We start from the raw sequence: 19,027 nt of genomic DNA, 5'->3' as shown, positions 1-19,027 counted from the left end.
ATTCTGATTCTAGAAAATGTCCACATATGACAAAAACATCCTTTTCTCTGCCTATTATTCTTAAAATGTTTTCCCGTCAACACGGCAGGAAATACCTGCATCCACACGAGGACACAAAACGATGTAGTAGGTATGCCAGGCCTTTAGATAGCGCGTTAACTCTGCCACAGAAATACACCAAAATGAAGAAGACAGAGCTGCACGTTCAGCCTGTGTGCTGTAAAACACAATAAGATATTGACTTATTAAACCAAATAACATCGGGATTACTACTGCAACAGCACATCATCAGTCGGGTAAAACTAACCTGTCCCACGACGGTCTAAACCCAGCTCACATTCTTTATTAGTGGGCAGCAAATATATGCCATATTTTCTCGTCCAACTAGGCATTGTACTTGTCTGACATGACCAGACAAGCATTAATATGGAACCCTGCACCGGAGACGAGCCAATTGTTTTGGTAGCGGCTAAACCAGCAGGTCACAATATACTATGTGCATAGGGATCTCATCCTTTAGATGTGCAGTGGGTTGACACAGTGCTACAAAGTTTCTTCATCTTTTTCATGTAGTTTTAAATACCAGGTGTTCACAACATATCATTGTTCATGCAAAAATAAGGTGCAATCATATGCTGCATCAGTGGAGAACTCAATGCATCCTTTTAGACATTAATATGATTAATGTCTATTTCAAACACGATAAACACCATAAACAGGATTCAACATCGGTGTCATGAATTTTGCATCCACAAACCCTGGCATTGTTTGAGGCTATACTGCATTGAAGTCTGTGGAAGTAAGAGGTACTCCATCTTAAAGTAGAATTATTCACTGAATTTTATAATTTCCAAATTATTTGATTGGTTAAAAACGTCACACACGTGGGTATCACACAGGATGCTTGGATGTTATTATCATTATACTATTGCTATTAATGTCTATTCTGCTTATATTGAGTGTAACATTCAAACCAGATACCACAGATATACTTTTCACAGATAATGTATACATAATGGATTATATGTAGTGAGCTGGTTATTAAATAGTGAAATAAACCCAGACAGGACAGACTGAATCCCTCCGGTTTACATCTGGTGTCTTTCCAGAATTTAGTAGCTCATTTTACATTATTCTACATATTGCACACCTACTTACTAGTGAAATAAAATCACCACATCACGTATTTCATTAGGACGTATTTCATTCTATTTTCTTTTATTTCTCCCAAAAAGGATTGAAATAGATAAATTCCAACTTTTTTCATTTTTTTCTAAAGTCGACTTCAATGCTGAGCCTGACTGAAAGAAGATGGTGATGGACATGCTGAAGAGAAGATGAGAGGAAGTCCAGAATAAGAGAAGGGGGGGGGGGGGGGGGGGGGGGGGCGTGACAATACAAGGGGCGCCCTGCAAGAGCACTGCTCTGCGCCGCTCCGATGCGGCATGTGAGTACAGCACTGTTCATTGGCTCTGGACTGATTGATAGATTCTTTTCAGAACATTTCTTCAGTGGAATTTGGTTCTCATCCACATCTAGATTAAGTTGTCCTCTAATCATTATTTTCCAGTTACTCAGCTTGCTGACTTGTTTCAATTAGTTGTTGTCCACTGTAACCATGGCTTGTTCCTGGATTAACTAAAACAACCTCAAAGGATTCCATTATTCATTTTTTTTCCTGCAAGTTTTTCATATGCATATTAACCGGTAAATGTGTGTAATTCAATACCAAATTTGGTCTTTTTTTCAGGTGTTGTGGTCTGAACATGAAGTCCAACCAGCTTTAAGTTAAAAAAGTATTGTGTTTTCATGGTTCTCCTGGGTTTTGCAGACTGCCCTTCACCTGTCCCGCAGCTGCTGGGGCCCCCGTTACGGCCGGGTCCACACAAGTTGGGCACGGCTGCCAATGGATTGTCACAGTTAGGCATACACCTCAGCTCGCCTCGGCTCGGGGTGAGAGCGGGAGGGACGGACGCGGCCCAGTACTTCAAGTGAAGTCCTTGAAAATAGAGTCGTTGAGTAAACAAACAGTCAAAACACAGCCAAAGTGACTTCCTTTGAACAGATTTTCCAAGCTTGTCTCCATTATTTCCGCCATCACAATGCTCCCTGAGCTCTCTCCATACATTTTGTGACCTGAATGACTCATTACTTTGAGTTGCTCTTGTCGGGAAGCAAAATCTATTCTGTGCATGTTGATATCAAGATAAAGATACATTTGGAATATTTTTTGTCTGTCAAAACTGGATCAAACTCAGTCCAAGATTCAACTGCAGATTAAATTGCCTTCACAGTCACATTGTCATCTTTACGCTCAACCAATATAAAATGAAAATCCCTCCTGTGTAATCTCATCAATCATGTGATGAGAGCTCAAGTGACTGCACCAAACCAAGTACTATGAACATGTTTAACATTTGATCTTGATGTTTTCGATATGCAAATATTTGGCAGACGTTTGTGATACAGATCATTCCATAATTGTTTGATCAGTAGCTCAAGTAATTACTAAACTGTGGAATTGTAGTGTCTTACAGTGCTATTTTACAGACATGGGTTATTACAGTAAAAAAGCAACCCGAAAAAATAAATACAGGAACATAGGAAGACTGTTATACACAGGAAAGTTATTTTCAGTGAATTTGATCAACTTTGAAATGAAGTGGAAATTAGAAGCCCTATATCTTCAACTTGTGTCTCTTTCAGTGTTTTTCTGCACAAAAAGTCAGTATTTTAAGACAGTGTCAATAACAGTTAATCCAACACTGAAGAAAATCCTTGTTACTGAGCAAACCTCACAAAAGGGGGTTGTAACAACAGCTCCCAGAGCTCTGGCTGTACACATTTAATTACTTGTGACTTTCATTAGCTACAGAGCAGGCGGCAGAGTGGTCCTCTGACCCTGGCTTTTCCACCATGCACTAGCAAACCACACCGCAGAGAAAAGCCAGTCTGTTACTGATAAACAGCCTGAAAAATTAACCCAGCCTGAAACATCAGACAAAACCGCTAGTGTTTATTACAGGTACAAATACTGAAAGCCACGCTTCAGACAACTGTAACACTATGATCACATTTCAGTGAAGGTTTTCTAGATTTGCATGAAATTTACAACAGCAAAATCAACAGGTGAGAACTGAAAAGATGTACAGAGTTTGGATTTTTCAATTATGCTTACACCTGGATATACCCTTGTTCTTATTATTGGGTGTCCATTTTTTCCCAGATTCAATAATTCATTTAAGAAGTCACAAGTAATCTAACTTAAAAAAAAAAGCTCAAAATGGTATACACATATATCCATACAGCCAAAAACATGAGATTTTGCACTGTGAAAGAATAAGAGAGGTCGTAATGAAAGAGGCAATCCAAGCGGTCAAATACTGACAGTACGTGTAGAGAGTTCCTTCATCCTTTGAACACAGGTTTCAGTAAAGTGAAAAGCAGCCTCATACCAAAAGCCCAATTGCTAAATAAAGGTCAGATTTCTAGAGTGATTGGATAATACCAATCACAATGTAAACATCAGAGTGTGGTACTCTTAATCCGTTAACAATAGTTATGACTATGAGAAGCCAGTAGCTTGATTTCAAGGTAATACTCCATTTTTTTGTGTTTCTACAGTCAGTAACTGGATTTATGATTTGAAAATAATTATTCTGACGTCTAACATCACAACTTATGCATGCTTTTCATTCACTGTATTTCTGAGGGGCTTGTAAAGGTGTTGGATCTGAGTGCCACAATAATCTAACCAGTCTCATTAATTTGTATGCTCATGTAAACAGGTTGTCCACATTTAACTTATTCTACGAGCAGTAGGCTGTCGCAGCACACCACCTGGGGCGCTGCTGGGGATCAAAGACCTTGCTCGGGGACCTACGGTGGTGACCTGTCAGCTGTGGGATTCAAACCAGTGAACCCCGGATCCCAAGTTTACCTCTCTAACATAAGAAGAGCGCAAGTTCCGCATCATATAAAACCAAGATGTCATTTAACATTGAGGATGCTCAATATGGCGAAAACATTTTGGCTGTCTTGGCAAAAATTGAGTCTGGAGTTCAGTAAATTGTCAAGAATCCACCATACCTTCAGTCAGGGAAGGCTTCCAGCTCCCTCGCAATTATTACTGAGGACAAGCTTTTAAAGAAGATGGTTGGATTTTGAGGACAAAATTATTCAATTTAGGTTTGTAAATGACTCTCAGTATAGTAGAATAGATTTGAACATAGCTGGAAAACCTGCATATAAAAAACTCTTTCATTTCAAACCTTGGTTTAAACCCCACACCCTGCCTGCGTCCAAGCACACACTCGACACTTTCATGGCAGCTGTGTGGAAACGTTTTAGGGTTCATGGTTAATTTCCAGAGGGTGGAAGTCATGACATGATCAAAAAGTAATTCTTGGCTGCATTTTGTTGAATTTGCTGTGAGGGGGACTGAAAAAGCCACTTCAAATAAACCTTGCATATTAACAATACTTTGCTCAGCCTGGTGTAAATATGACATTAATTACGTGAGAATTAATTACGTGAGGTCTTGAAAGTGACACCAGGTGAGAAAACGAAACGATTCACACCAGCAGCCCTGTCTTCGTGCCAGCATCCACCTCTGGACCAGCAGCTGGTTGAGCCCCGTGGCAAACTGCAACCACCGGCTGCCGCGGCAAGATTTAGGCTTTTTTTTTTTTTTGAGGTTTTTTGCAGTTGTTTTCTTTATCTAACTGGTGCTTTGCATCCCTCACACACAGAGACAGCATGGCACGTTTGTTTTCAAGTATTTCTTGTGCTTTGCGTTGTTATAAAATTATGCAGAAAATAAAATACTGCAGTGAATTTTGTGCATATTCACATTATTATTAGCACTGTGTTGCAAAAATGCACCCCCTAATGCAAGTATACACACACACACACATACACACACACACACACACACACAGGCACGCACACGCACGCACTGCTGTCATGACAGTTACTCCACATTTTGTCGTCACGCTACAGGTGGATAGAGCTGCAGCATGCAGCTGAAAGTCTGGTTCCAAGGCGAGGTGTGGGACCCCCAAGAGGGACACCAGAGGTCACAATGAAGGTCAGAGTTTTTTCTGCTGAGGTCATCAAAATGAAATTTATTAGAACATGTTTATAAAGAAGGATAAAGCAGAAAAAAACTAAGTCTGCCAATAATAATTATTAAGAATTTCAGTACAACAGAGCCTCAGAGCTCTTCCATTAAAAAAAAAAAAAAAAAAAAAAAATCATTCTTCAGAGTCTGGGGAAAACTTTGCCATTGATTCTACAACCCAATACAATAAGAAATTATGTTTCTATTCTTTCTATTTTAATTTCTCCTTTTTACATTCAGCTTTTAAAAACTAATTTTGAACTGGCTATTCAATAAATAGTTTGTAAAACAAGAATCTGCAGTCAAGCGTCATTAGTTTATGCCTTGACAACTAACTGGAGAGCCTGGCCTGGCTGCGGTAAAAAATCCTAGAGGGAACATTGGAACATTTTCAGATTTTGTCAACAACTTCACAGTGCTTGATACTGGTGCTCAAATGTGTTTTTTTTTCTTTCTTTTTTTAATCAAATTTACCGCAACAGTTGAAGAAAAATTTGTTGTTTTTTTGTGTGTGACTTGTAAATGAAGATCTGAAAACCGGTATTTTAGAATTGGTGAATGTTTAAGTGTTGTGCTGAATTTGTGGAGAGAAAGAAAAAATCTACAAATCCACAACTCCTATTGATACACATAAAAATGACTGTCCATATCTGCAGTGCTCAAATCTCTCCTCCCCAATAATCCTTTCAGACTTAAAGGTATAATGGACAATGTTTTAGCCAATGAATGGCGTGATGCGAGTCTCAACTATTGGTCCTCCGACATGTCAATCACGCTGAAGAAAAGCTTGCATCACGCCGTCAAGCGCCCCATAGGAGCAGCAGAGCAGGCAGGATGGTCTGGCACATGCGCGTTTTTCAAAAAGCGACTAGCAGACGTTTGGCTTAGACTTTTTCGAGAAAATCGTCCATTATACCTTTAACTCTTGATACTGGTGGCAGACAGCTGCCCAGATTTGATGGAGGAATACTGACTACTCCAGTCTAATTGTATATTTAATGTCAAGCAAACCCTGCATTGACTGAGACTCACAGGCTTTCCAGATACACGTTCATTTTCACATGCAGCGAAAATCGAATTAAGAGCTGAAAAACTAAACTTTGCAATGATGAAATATCTAAAATTTTGTTTCAACTAAACAGAAACCTCAGTAAAAGTTTAAGTTGACAGAATACTGTTTGAGAGGGGCTTAATGGTTCAAAAATGAAGATGATCAACCAGATCAAGACATGCAGATGGTTTTAAAACTCAGCAAAGTATATATAATATAAAATAAAATAAATATATATTAAACAAAACATGGAAATAAGGTGACTAAAGAAAAATTTTACCCTCAAAAAATGGTACCAATTTTGCACAACTTATACTTGAATATTTTAAACGCTCTTCTGAAAAACACTGCTTTTCTTAAGAGGCACTTCAAGCTTCTAATAACCGTTTTGGATTTTAAATGCAGCTGAAGTGTGAGCCACTCTGTGCTCTGGGGTTTTCATTTGGAATATTTGCATGATATATTCAGGCTTTAGCCTGCATATATTCTTAACTTCTCTTCAACAAAATGAAGTGGAAGTAAATCTTGCAAGGCCATTGTTGTGACAAGCTGTGCTATCTTCTCAGAGCCAGCAGTAACACAACATCTCCACTATGCAAGAGTACGGCACAGCAGCCATGTCAAATTGGCCTCAGCACAACTAGCTCACACAGTTAGCAGCCGTAGCTATTTTGTTATGCATGTAAATATCTAAACATCTGCACTGAATGTGGCTATGCATTGCTCCAGGTTCGAGCTTATATGCCAGTTTTGTAGTATGTGTGCTTGTTTTCTGACACTGGCAACATGCTACTTCATTTTCAGGTTCTAAAATAAAGTAATGTCTCAAAAGAAAACAAAAACACTACTCACAGCACTCTTTAAAAGCTGCTGCCTACTTCAGCAATGCCGCATGGAAGGAAAATTCATTCTGAGCTTGCTGCATCGCCTGCTAGTAGCTATGTGTCTTGTAATTGCATGACAATTAAGCAGCACCTCGTACATGAATGAAACAAACCAAGAAATATTTCTGATCTCAACTGGCAAGGGGGCTGATGTTTAAACTCATAGCCAAGTAGACAAGCATGTCCCTAATGAAAACTGCTCATACTCTGTAGACAGGATATGCACCTTACAGCTTAACACGGTCCAGTCTTCTAACTTGTAATTTGCAAAACACAATGTTGTCATTTCTTTAAGAAAATTGGGTTTTAGTGTCCCGGTTTTATCTAAATTCCACATGTACAATTAACAGTTATTTGCACCATTACAGGATATGATTGTGCCACCGAGGCTTTCAGGCCCAACGCTCTAAAAGTAAAGCCAAAACACCTGCCATCACTTTCTTCATATGACACCTAAAAAAAATGATTGCATAATTTCCATTACTCTATACTGTGTCCTCCAGGGCTGGTGTCCACCATGTTTTTTCAGGTTTCTGCCAGCTGCAGTATACCTGATTAGAATTCAGGACTCATTAGTAGAATTTTTTTTTTTTTTTTTACAAGCTTGAAGATGAAATCAACATTAGATTGAAGTCTGCAGCAGGGAAACATCTAAAACACAGAAGAAGGCGACCCTCAAGGACCAGAGTAGGAAACCCCTGCTCCACACATATATAGTAGCAAGCAAATTGGAGGAGAAGGTGCTCGGTGCATGTGCTAGGGCCATTAATGTATTGCAAACGTAGCGACTGATAGCTTTGGAAGCACTGAATTTGATAAGCAGCTGATAAAGAATTTAAATTTGAGTATCGCAAGCAGACATGTTTATTCAATTAACAAAAATCCTATAAAATAATAAGTCAACTGTGCAATCTAAACACAAAGGCTCCAGTAGGTTTTTGCAAAAACCAATAAGGACTACAAAATATGACTGAGCCCTGTGTAATATTTTACTTTTTTTACTGAAATCAAAATGATTGTGAGAACACGATAGGCACAAAAAGCTGTTTGACCAACATGCATGTACTTATTTATAACAAAAAGTAATTTGTCTGAATACTTAAAAATGACTACAAAACCAAAACAACAATAAACCACATTATGGAAATTAAAATAAGGCAACGTTTTCTTCAGCTTCACAAACTGATTCATACAAGTCTTATACTCAGCACAGGATCTAATAAATGGTCACAAAAAAATCTCAAAAGCTTGTGGCATCTTCTCATCTACTATTGTTCTTGACATTATTAAAATGATTTCTACCACCATGTTAAATTAAAAAGGAGGCTGATGATCGCTGAACCAATAGATAACCAACTCACAGTCCATTATTCACTAAACAATCATTTATAATTAGCATTTTTAATTTCAACACTAACATGTTAGTCACTGAAACAACACATTTGGTTCCAACTGTAGTATCTTAAAGCATAAGACGTCTTCCAATTATGAGCTATTTTGTGATTTGAACTTTTTGCCAGATCTGGCAACATTTTATGACACAATTGAGGGGGAAGACTGTGAATGCAGATGCTCACATTCTCAATATTTGACTAGAAGGCCCAAGCAACCGAGAACACAAGTAACAGCTGGTGGACAGAGACACTGTCTTGTTGTATTGAACCGCTGTTTCTTTTTGTTAGTGAATGAAAAAATGTTCTCTATTTCACCCACCTTTCCTTTCACAAGTTAATTTTCTAGTCCAAATGTCTAATGTGCTACTAGTCAATAAAATTGATTATATTAAACTACACACAAAGGAAAAAAAAAACCTATTTTGTGTATTTTTTAAAGGAAGATATTAGTGCAATTAAACTGGAGTTTTGAGAGAGACACAGCAACTCATCAATCCAAGCAGTTTGAGGAATGAGAAAGGAAAACAATGTTTCTTCTGAAGTGTCATGTATGTCATCGTTTGGTGTTGACATGGCTATGAATGAGCACACCCCTAAAACCAGGAAGCGTTTCAGTCACCTGTGACAACAAACCTGACACTCCAATCTATCCTTGAGCAAGATATTGAATCCCTGTTAGGTGTTTTAAAGATGTTGTGTAACAGCAATCAGCCAGTTACTTTACTGAGATGACTGACCCAAAAATGCTTTCATTGTTTTTTTTTGTTTTAATCAAATACTCAAAGATTCTGCTTTTCAATTAGTCATGAAATTCTGTAAAAGGCACTGCAAACTCTCTGGAGAGAACATATTTCCTAAAGCCATCTGCCCCAGTGAAGACCTTTTTCAGACTAGATAACTAGGAGTACTGTCTCCCTTGTAGCAAACCTAATTAAAAGAATGCTTTGTTCAGGATTTAAGCCACATTTTACATGCAGATAAATCCATGGTACTGCAGCAGGTGACTGATGATACAGCATTAATTAGAAGGAACTACTGACAGCTGGTCTTGATGTTTACCTACCGAAAGTCACACAAAAAAAATACATCAACCATTAAGCCAACCATTGTTTCCTAACCTATAAGAAGTCAAATGGTTAACTTATAACTTACATCTTCTCAGAGTTTAAATATTATTACCTTATGGTACAAGCTAGGTCTTGTCCAGGCAACAAACTTTACATTATATAAAAAAGATGGAACTTTCTGAACTTACCAGGCTGTCTTAGATTCTCTGATTGTTTGCACTTACCTCTTAAGAGACATTTTCAGATTTTGAATGTGTAGATTTTGTGTGACAGCACTAAATACATCTCTGTACTTTGGTGGCAATATTAATAATGAGGTAATTAGTTCAAAAGAATGTGGTATAATATTATATTCAGTTTTGTCTAGTTTATTCATTCTAATAATTTTAGTATTAACCTCACAATCAACGTAAAAAAATAACATTAGGCAATGATGCCAAAATATTGACAGCTGTGTCAAAAACTAATGCAGTGAACACCTGCAGTAAAATATGGAAGTCTATGGAAGCTTTGGAAAGATGAAGAATACAGCATACAGAATGAATGGTCCACGCTTGCCTATATCCCTGGATCAGCGGCGATACTCAGTAATCAGACAGTTGAATGCAAAAAAAATTAAAAAAAAAAAAATAAAAAAAAAACATAGGGTTCAGATTTGCATGACACATCACAAGCAAATGCTGAAGCGGTGTAGATAATGAGGCTTGAGCGGTTGTGGCTGCAGTGTTTTGCGTGTGAGACCTGCACCATGCAATCACACTGACTGCATTTGCATGTATGTGTGTGTCATACAGGTATCAAGCCAGGCTATTGCAACCCATTTTAGATCAATCGCGCAGACTCACCCAGAAGAAGCAGCTTCAGCTCCCTTCTTGCATCTCTCTTGTCTCGCCGAAGTTGCTTCTCGATCTCGGCGTTGATTCGTTTGGACTCCTTCGCCTCCTCACTCAGGCAACAAGCCATCATGGAGTCTAAAGTCATCACCGCATGAGCTGAAAAAGCCCGTCTGACAATGGGAACTGGGCTGCAGCTCACACAAAGTATCAACTGAACAGGGCTCCTTATGTGCAACAGGCCGATTTCAACAAGTTATATCCGGACTCAGACGGTGGAGCTTGCTGCTCGGTGCAGGATCAGGCCTCCCTTGTTGACGGTAAAGCAGCTGTCAAGTGTTAAAAATTTGACAGTTTAACGTTAGTCCAAGTCGTAAGTATTCCTCGGGTTACGAGAACTGGAGTGTCACAGAATACCTGCAATGCAACATGTCTGCATAAAACTCAGATAACTACCTATGGTGGAAATCAACAACATATTTGATGTTCTTACCACACATTTAAAAAAAAAGCTTTTCTGTTGTTGTTGTGTCAGTCACTAGCTTGTAAGCTAATGGTTGCTGACAGTAAGTGACCAGTCGGTAAAATTCCAGTGTGTCAATACGCCAAAATCGTTTATCATCATGAGGCAAATTCGTACCAAACTACCCACTTCAGTCCCGGAGACAACGGGACACAGCTGGCTGCCATGGCCGCATTGGCAAAATCGCTACGTTGATTGCCCGGCCGAGCTCAAACCTAGCCGCCCAGAAACTACCGCAAGTTACGCCCGCGCAGTGACAACGAGCCCCCGTGCTGCAGACAGTCCATCCAGATCGACTGGCTATCCGTTTCCTATCTTCGACAAGCCGCGTTACAATCCGTGCGGACAGCCGGAGCAGGTATCCCCGGAGTACTCAGGAGCGACCAGTGGCCAATGGAGCCAAATGGGCAGGCTAATGGTTAGCTCGCTGTGTTAGCTGAAAAGACATCCCTGGAATCACAGCCAACTGGCTAAAAACCAGACGAAATGACAGAGCACCTTCATGGCGCCAACCTATCACCAATCGCCAGGACACCGCACCAACACCGAACCCGCCAGGCAGCCGAAACGTGTTACCGACGGTGGAGCGGACTTGTACGTTCAGTGCATTTTATCGCTCCTGGTATTTTTTTTTTTTTTTTCCTGGTGGCGGTGATCGCTCCCAGTCACCCACTCCTCAGCCCCGGTGTGGCGCTGCCCGTGACGTCACACGGGATGCAAGTTACTGGCAGTGGCAGAACCAATGAGAGTCCAGAGTGGGGGCGGCGGGGGCGGGCTCTTCACCGTCAATAGTTAACTTCTCAAGTTTGCCTGAGAGGAAGTCATGTTTGGAGAGGCGTGTCAGAGAGAGCAGCTGACATCTGACTGGACGGGCAACGCCCATCTGCTGTCAAAGACCAGCACACCCACAGAGCTGTTTGTGTCTCTGCAAGTCTGCACTGTGGACTGCATGCAACAGCTTCCCAACTTCTCTAAGGAAAGTATTCCATGCTTCTGGCAAAGTGTATCTACTCAAATAACGTGCTATTTGGTTCTGAAAACAGTTGTAGCATTGTCCCATATGTCCTTGACCCATCTGGGAGGGATCGAGAAATCATCAAATTTGTATGTAAAATGTGAAAATGTTCAGACTTATGAAGTCCTCAGGATTCTGACCCCTGAGGACCGCTGAGGTGCTCAGGATTCTGGACGTAAGAGTTCCCAGAGTCAGGAGCAAACAAGGGGAGGCAGTTTCTAGTTCATTTGCTCCTCACCTTGGGATCACACTTCCTGAACATCAGAAGACTGTTGACACATTAAATTCAGTTTTAAAGTATTATTTGCTCAGACTTTCAGACTGAACAATAGAATTTTCTTATGTCATTAAGGTTTTTTTTTATTAATTTCAAAAAATTTTATTAGTTTTTACTTCTCCTTGATTCTCCATAGAGAATCATAAAAGTCTGTCTGTTTTGGTGACAACTACACTGAAAACAGAGAGAGAGAGAGAGGGGGAGAGAGAGAGTTTTCTTTTCTCTCTATGTAGTGGCTAACCCTCTCACCTCATAATATCAATATCCTTGATTCAGTGCTTTTTGCTCTCGGCCTTGTTGTGCATAATTTGCATGCGTGCATGCAAAATGTTGTTTCCCCTCAAAATCCCAAAACATCCAATTGGGATTTACTGGTCACTAAATAAAGCCCTCGGACTGACAAGCTGTTCATGGTGTATTTTCAGTTAATGAAACTTTATTTTAGAACTTTTCATACAAGAAAATAATGATTGGGAAAAAGGCTCTAATCACATAATAGTGTCATATTAAAACCTATACAGCCACTACTCCCACAGTGTCCAACAGGTATTAGACACTCACTCATCTAACAATTTACACCAAAATTTGTTACATGCAGGAGCCAGAATAGACATCACCCTTTGGATAGAAGCAATGGTGACACAAGATGAGCAGATGGAAAGATGCGTGTGTGAGTTAGCTGTTAGTGCAAAGAAATATCAAATCACTTTTAGAGCGAAATAAAGAGTTCATACAAATGAAAGCAGAAGCTTTTGGGTTTTAAACTTTAAACATGGATTGTAAATGTTTTCTTAACCTACACTGTTGTTGACTTTTGAGGGCACATCATTTTCTGCCTGCCTTACAAAATCTCCAACGATTTTTTTTTTTTTATCAAACTCTATATCCATGAATGAAGCAGCCAGAATCTGTTTTATTATACTGCACAAAAACAGAAAGCAAAGATTTGATGGCAAGTTTTGACATGTTGAACATTCAGTGATGTTTTTTTTTTTTTCCTTGAGTTATAACAAAGGATTATACGAATTAGCGTGGTTCTTTGTAATCTTAAACAAGCCGGCCCCTGATTCAAGGTATTCATAAGGCATATTCATCCAGAAAACTGCTGCTCACTGAGCAATTTCTCTTTTCAAACATATACTCTGTAAATCTGGGATTCAACCATCAAGACAATTACCATTGAGGAAAATATGGAAATTAAAAGCATGGAAAGTAGCATGGAAAATAAACTGACAAAGCAGATTCTTTCATGGCATATCTAAGAGTTGATAGAAATGTCTCTCAGAGTGCTACACTTGAGTCTTATATTTAAGCACACCACAGAACTTGGACTTTTACATGTACTTGAGTAAAGAAGCTGAACCAGAACAGTTTCTTTTTCTGAACAGTTTATTCTCTTGAGCTGACACATATTTACCACAATTGGATACAAAACTTTTGCAATGCTTTTTTTTTTTTTAAAGATATACAACTTAAATTTACTTAACTAACAACAATAAACTTATCATAGTCTTTTCTTAATTCACACGCATTCTGTGAATAACATATCGGCATTAGAAACAGACAGTGTTTTACTGCCATTTACTGAACATGCCTTTAAGAGGAAAACAAAACAAACAGCAAGAAAACACTCAATCAACATGAAACCTATCTGTCAATATTTAAAGAGCCTTCTTTTGTTTGGCTATGGATTTCAGAATGAAGTGTCTCCAAACAAAGTTACAAAAAGTTTTTATTTACTTTGTGTAATGATGATCATATGATGTAGGCACATGTTATATAAACTAGAAATTGAAAAAAAAAACATGTGTTCCAATAATTGGTGTTTTAATCTATACAGATGGTATTTTTCAATATTCAACAAATACTAGCTGTGGGAATTCATCCATAATCTGCTTAACATATGTCACTTACTTTGCAATTTTAACTGGTTGTCACTAAAATTTGTTCTTTAGAAAAATGTGACAGTAGAGCATAGAGTCATAGTTATCATACAGTTGCTAAGGCATATAGAAATTCACATTTCTCTAATATTTTATATTAGATAGTGCATTAATAGTGTATCAGTTTATATTTGAATAATATATTTTAAATATGAACTGAACTGCATGAGCTAATGTATTGACCACTGCAGTGAAGTTGCTATTTATCTATTATAAACATCTTCCTCAGAATGACTTTGGAAATTTAAAACTTTCAAATGCAATTTCAAGAGATACATCCACCCAGTGAGACACCCAGAGAGGAATCCCCCCCCCCCCCCCCCCACCTCCTATAACTAATTCGCAAAAACTTAAATATGAGAAACACGGTGAAGATGAGGGCAACATAAGCAAAATACATCCAACGATCTGACGGTAGGAACTATCAAAATACAACTGTCGCTTGCATCCCGTGAGAAGAGATGTGAGATCGCCATGTGACACCTTGTGGACATGTGGAGTACGTACACGAACAAATGGGAGTTTAAATCGAGTGAACTACCGCTATGTTTTTAATAGTATAAAAAAATAAAAATAAAAAAAGAACAATGCGTGATTTTCTTTTTTCATTTTCTAAGTCGTTTTCACTTACTGCAAATTCAAATAAATCACATCTTCAATTAAATATGGCTATTTAAATCTTAGAGGGGTACAACATGTGAGACCGCAGTTTAAATTTAGTCAATTCCTTAGTCAACCTTTAAATGTTTAAAATATTTATGTCTGTAGTTGATTTAATTGAGTTAAGTGGCTGGAGGTGTTGTCAAATGAGTTCTCCTGAAGCTGTCAAAAACAATTAATGTACCTCAAAAGAAAGTTCAACGTCAACACACTATGGCATGCTCATCTGGAAGGAAAATCTAAAGCATGAATCATGACATTACAGCCAGACCGGCCAGCCCACATGTCGCAACTCAAAAAGCCTCCACCCTCTGATATGACTGCATGGCATCTTTACTCGTTCATACTGGACACATTCAACGAGCCAAAATAATATCCGTAAGCAGTAAGACATCAGTCATTTTGTCTGTCTGTCTGTCCACATTTTCTACAGCTTTCAGACATTAAAAATCCATTTAAATGATCGACAAAGCATAAACACACACACACACACACACACACACACACACACACACACACACACACACACACACACACACACAGTAAGAACTGTTTAAGTGTGTAGCAGCTACAAAATTGGTTCCTGGTAATATGTCGGGCTCCTCTTCTGGGTCGGGGTGGGGCCCTGGCCCTTTCAACCCAGGGGCTCTGGGCCCTGTCTGTCTTGGCCTTGCAGCCTGTGAGGAGCCTGCTGGGATCCGGTGCCCCTTTTGCTTCTAGCTGGGTTCCTCCTGGCTAGGGGTGGTCTTCCTTGCGCTCTCTGCCCCCTGGCTGTGGGCGCAGCCCTCTGGCCCTCACAGAAGGTACTGACACTCAATAGTCCTGTACCTTTAGGGAGGCCTAGCTGGTGATGGCCGTAACAACTCTGATCTGAGATCTCAATATGATGGAAATGTGAAACTGAGGTGTGAAAAACAAAAACGGTTAAAGACATGTAACAGTAAAAGTTGTTTTTAATACTTTTTACCTGACGTGAACAGTGACACTGAACTGTGCTTGAACATTATTATTGCTGAATAGCACTTTCTGTAAACAAATTACTGTGAATTGAAGTGAACGGTATTGTAAATGAGAATCTGTTCACATAGAACTTACCTGTTAAAATATAGATTTTGTTTTTTTTTTTTTTAAGGAAGCTCCACAGTGGGCTGCATGTTCTTTAGTGTGCTAGTTGTCAGATTAATCATTGATTATCTTCTGTCGCTACAACAGCAGCACAGCAACGAAGTGCGGGTGACAGCAGCTGCTGCTGAACATATCAGAGACAATAAATCAGGACCTGCAGAACAGGCCTAATTATACTGTGTGTGTGTGTGTGTGTGTGTGTGTGTGTGTGTGTGTGTGTGTGTGTGTGTGTTACTACAGGAAGTGCTTTGAATTCACCTCCATAAGGAGGTCATCACTGCATGTTTGATTTCCCGTAAATGAAATATGAGGCTGACACTCTCCGTTTACCATTAGTCAACGCCCCGTCTCTATGAACTGCCTTGTCTGCATTTCTTTCATTTTCAAGAACTTTAATGATTTCCTTTGCTGCCTTTGTAATGTGTTGTGTAACACTTCTCAAATTCTGATTTGTTTAATTGTTCACAATTGATTCAATTTCAATTGATAACATGAAAAAACATTTCTGGGGCCAAATCATAAAGGAAAGCTAAAAGACCATAAGTACATTATAATAACAAAGCATTTTTGTAACAAACTTCTCAAGGTAATAAAATAATAACTAATATAAAGAATTACATTAGCATTATCATCCAGGTTGGCCTTTTGGTTTCTTTATGTGGGTTTGTAGCTTCTCCCTGTGCATGGGTTTTGTCTGGGTACTCTGTTTTTCTCCCACAGTACAAAAACCTGCCTTTGAGGATAATTTCTGATTAATGATTAAAGCTGTCACTAGCTGTGAATGTGAATGCTAGTGAAAGTATGTCTTTGTTTCACTTATCTGCAATAGAGTGGTAGTGAAGCAGGGGTACTCTGCCTTTGAATATGAGCAGCTGGGATGGTTTTGGGCTCCTTCGAAACCTCAATTTGTAAAAATCAGTACAGAAGATGGATGAAGATGCAGGACTGTGACTTTTAAAACAGATTAAAATCCCAAACACTTCCTCTAATTTGGTGGTGCGGGGTTAAATTAGCAACTACTGTTTGAGGCCATATTTTCACTCTTGTGCCCTCAGTCCGTATCCTCCACACAAGCACACAAATCAAAATAATGATATTACTTAATGGTCTTATTTCAACTGTAGGATCGAGCCACCTATTTTCCACAGGTCTGCTAAAAACTGAGAGTAAAATAAATAATTTATTTGGCTTAGCAGCACTGGTTAACTCTGTTACCCAACTGAATAAGGTGGACTACAGCACATTTGTCAAACTCCGGTCCTCAAGAGCCAGCATCCTGCATGCTTCATGTCTCTTCCAGCTGCAGCACAACTGATTGCAATTAGGGGTGCATTTTTAGGCTATTTTCCAAGCTTGACAACAGGTTGGCAGAATTTACATATTGCCAATGTGCCTGAATGGGATTTCTGTGGGTGCCCCATCTTCCTGCCATGGTTCAAAGACATTGATAGCTTTATGGTGACTAATGGAGTGCATGAGTGTGTGTCCCTTTATAGTCCTGTGTTGGCTATATGCCTTGGGAATATCCTTTTTTCTGTCATTTGCTGGAATAATCACCAGCTCATGAGCCTATGGTCTGGGTAAAATCCTAAGAAGAATGGACAGTAAAATCCAGGAAAATTTAGTTTTCCACATGAAGATGCCGCATCTTGCAGCATTTTTGTCCATGTGTGACTTTTTTTTGTAACAAGTTATAAAAAGCAAAAAAACAACAGAGACAAACATTTATTTATGTGAAGATTCACACAAATACAGCTCTTAATTTGAGAACAAAATAAAATTATTGTTCTTAATTCAGCAAAGGCAGCAGTACATGTTTTTATCGACTTGCCTCTGTGCTGTCCAATCTGCCGTAAATACTAAGATGAACAGAAAAATGCAACACTGGATATCAACAATGCAGTGCAACAATGCAATACATACAACATCAATGGTGAGAGTGGAAAAGTTGTGTGTTATGTATCTCCCTTGAGAAAGAATTAACCTATGAATTTAACCACTGTAATGCTATTATAACTTCAGTTCTCTTTGCTATTACATAACTACTTTCTTTTCACGAGATAAACATCTCCTCAAATATCAGTCACACAAAACTACAACAATCAAGAGGGGAATTTTTTTTCTTTTCTAAGTTTTATCAACTTTATGAAACTGTAACAGTAGTCGCTGTTTTTGTTTGATTTCCATACCTGCTTTCTAGTTTTGTATTGCATGTTTTTTCCTGCTCACTGTGCTGCAAAACACAAGCAGGTCCACTCACCATGCAGCCCTCCTTTGCTCTTTCACCTTACCTTGTTCCCATGGCAATGCAGGGCTCAGGTGATCTCAATATATCTGAAACCGCGGCAGGCTGAACAAACCGGTTCTGCTGCTCGGGACAAAAGAATGACATCCAGATCGCAGCCAAGAAGGAGTGACAGAATACCTACCGAACAGTTCATCTCTCCTCTGAAGCGCTGTCGCAATATTAAAAATCACTTTGAAATTACTGAGAGGATTTGTCGTGTTTGCTTGTTTCTTCAGATATGTTCACAAGTATTGTTTCGCAATCCATCATATGACCTGAATATGTTGAATTCATATTAAAGATTAATTCAATCAACACGATTAAGACGAACTGCTAAAAAAACATGCAGACTTAAGTTTCTAAAATCCACAGTAAAGCCACTGATTTATTCATTAGAAACTCAAGCATAAAACTGGAACATTCATTGTCTCCTTTATAACGTTTTATAAACTGTGCGTGAGGCTGTGATTTAACTCGAGCTCACCTGAAACATGAAGCAGGAGAAGCTGCACTGTGCCCAAAACAAGCAGAAACCTTATCCGCTTGCGAGACGCACTTTTCCAAACCTCCATCAACCAAACAGTGCAAGACGAGATCTACATCCGGAGTAGTCACTTCAAAATAATGTTTATTGTGCGCATTCAGACACATCCTCCCCCCAAAGCAAAAAACAAACAAACAAACAAACAAACAACAACAACAACAACATAAAAAAGAACTAATTTGAAAAATACTATAATGTAAGTAGTGTTTTGCGGATACTAGTAATTTTATTTATACACATACTCTACGTTGCTATCTAAAAATTACAAGTCACTGCTGACTACATCCAGATGTTTTATCCGA

At 38.9% G+C, this 19,027-nt stretch overlaps 1 protein-coding gene across 4 annotated transcripts in view; it reads right to left on the bottom strand.

Annotated features, from left to right (window-relative positions):
• LOC115381418 (guanine nucleotide-binding protein G(q) subunit alpha) overlaps positions 1–11,545 on the bottom strand; it is a 43,417-nt gene extending 31,872 nt beyond the window's left edge. The window contains exon 1 of one of the 4 annotated variants that reach the window (XM_030082769.1): positions 10,364–11,545. In XM_030082769.1, the coding sequence (XP_029938629.1) occupies positions 10,364–10,499 (136 nt within the window). In that variant the 5' untranslated portion in view covers positions 10,500–11,545. The remainder of the gene's footprint in view (positions 1–10,363) is intronic. The other 3 variants (XM_030082771.1, XM_030082768.1, XM_030082770.1) reach the window with 3 other exon arrangements.
• Between the last annotated feature and the right edge of the window lie 7,482 nt (positions 11,546–19,027).

This window comes from Salarias fasciatus, chromosome 23 (genome assembly GCF_902148845.1).
Source record: "Salarias fasciatus chromosome 23, fSalaFa1.1, whole genome shotgun sequence".
In the NCBI taxonomy this organism is placed as follows: Eukaryota; Metazoa; Chordata; class Actinopteri; order Blenniiformes; family Blenniidae; genus Salarias; species Salarias fasciatus.
The sequence above is the reverse complement of the archived record's forward strand: the minus strand, read 5'-3'. Positions and strand labels throughout refer to the sequence as shown.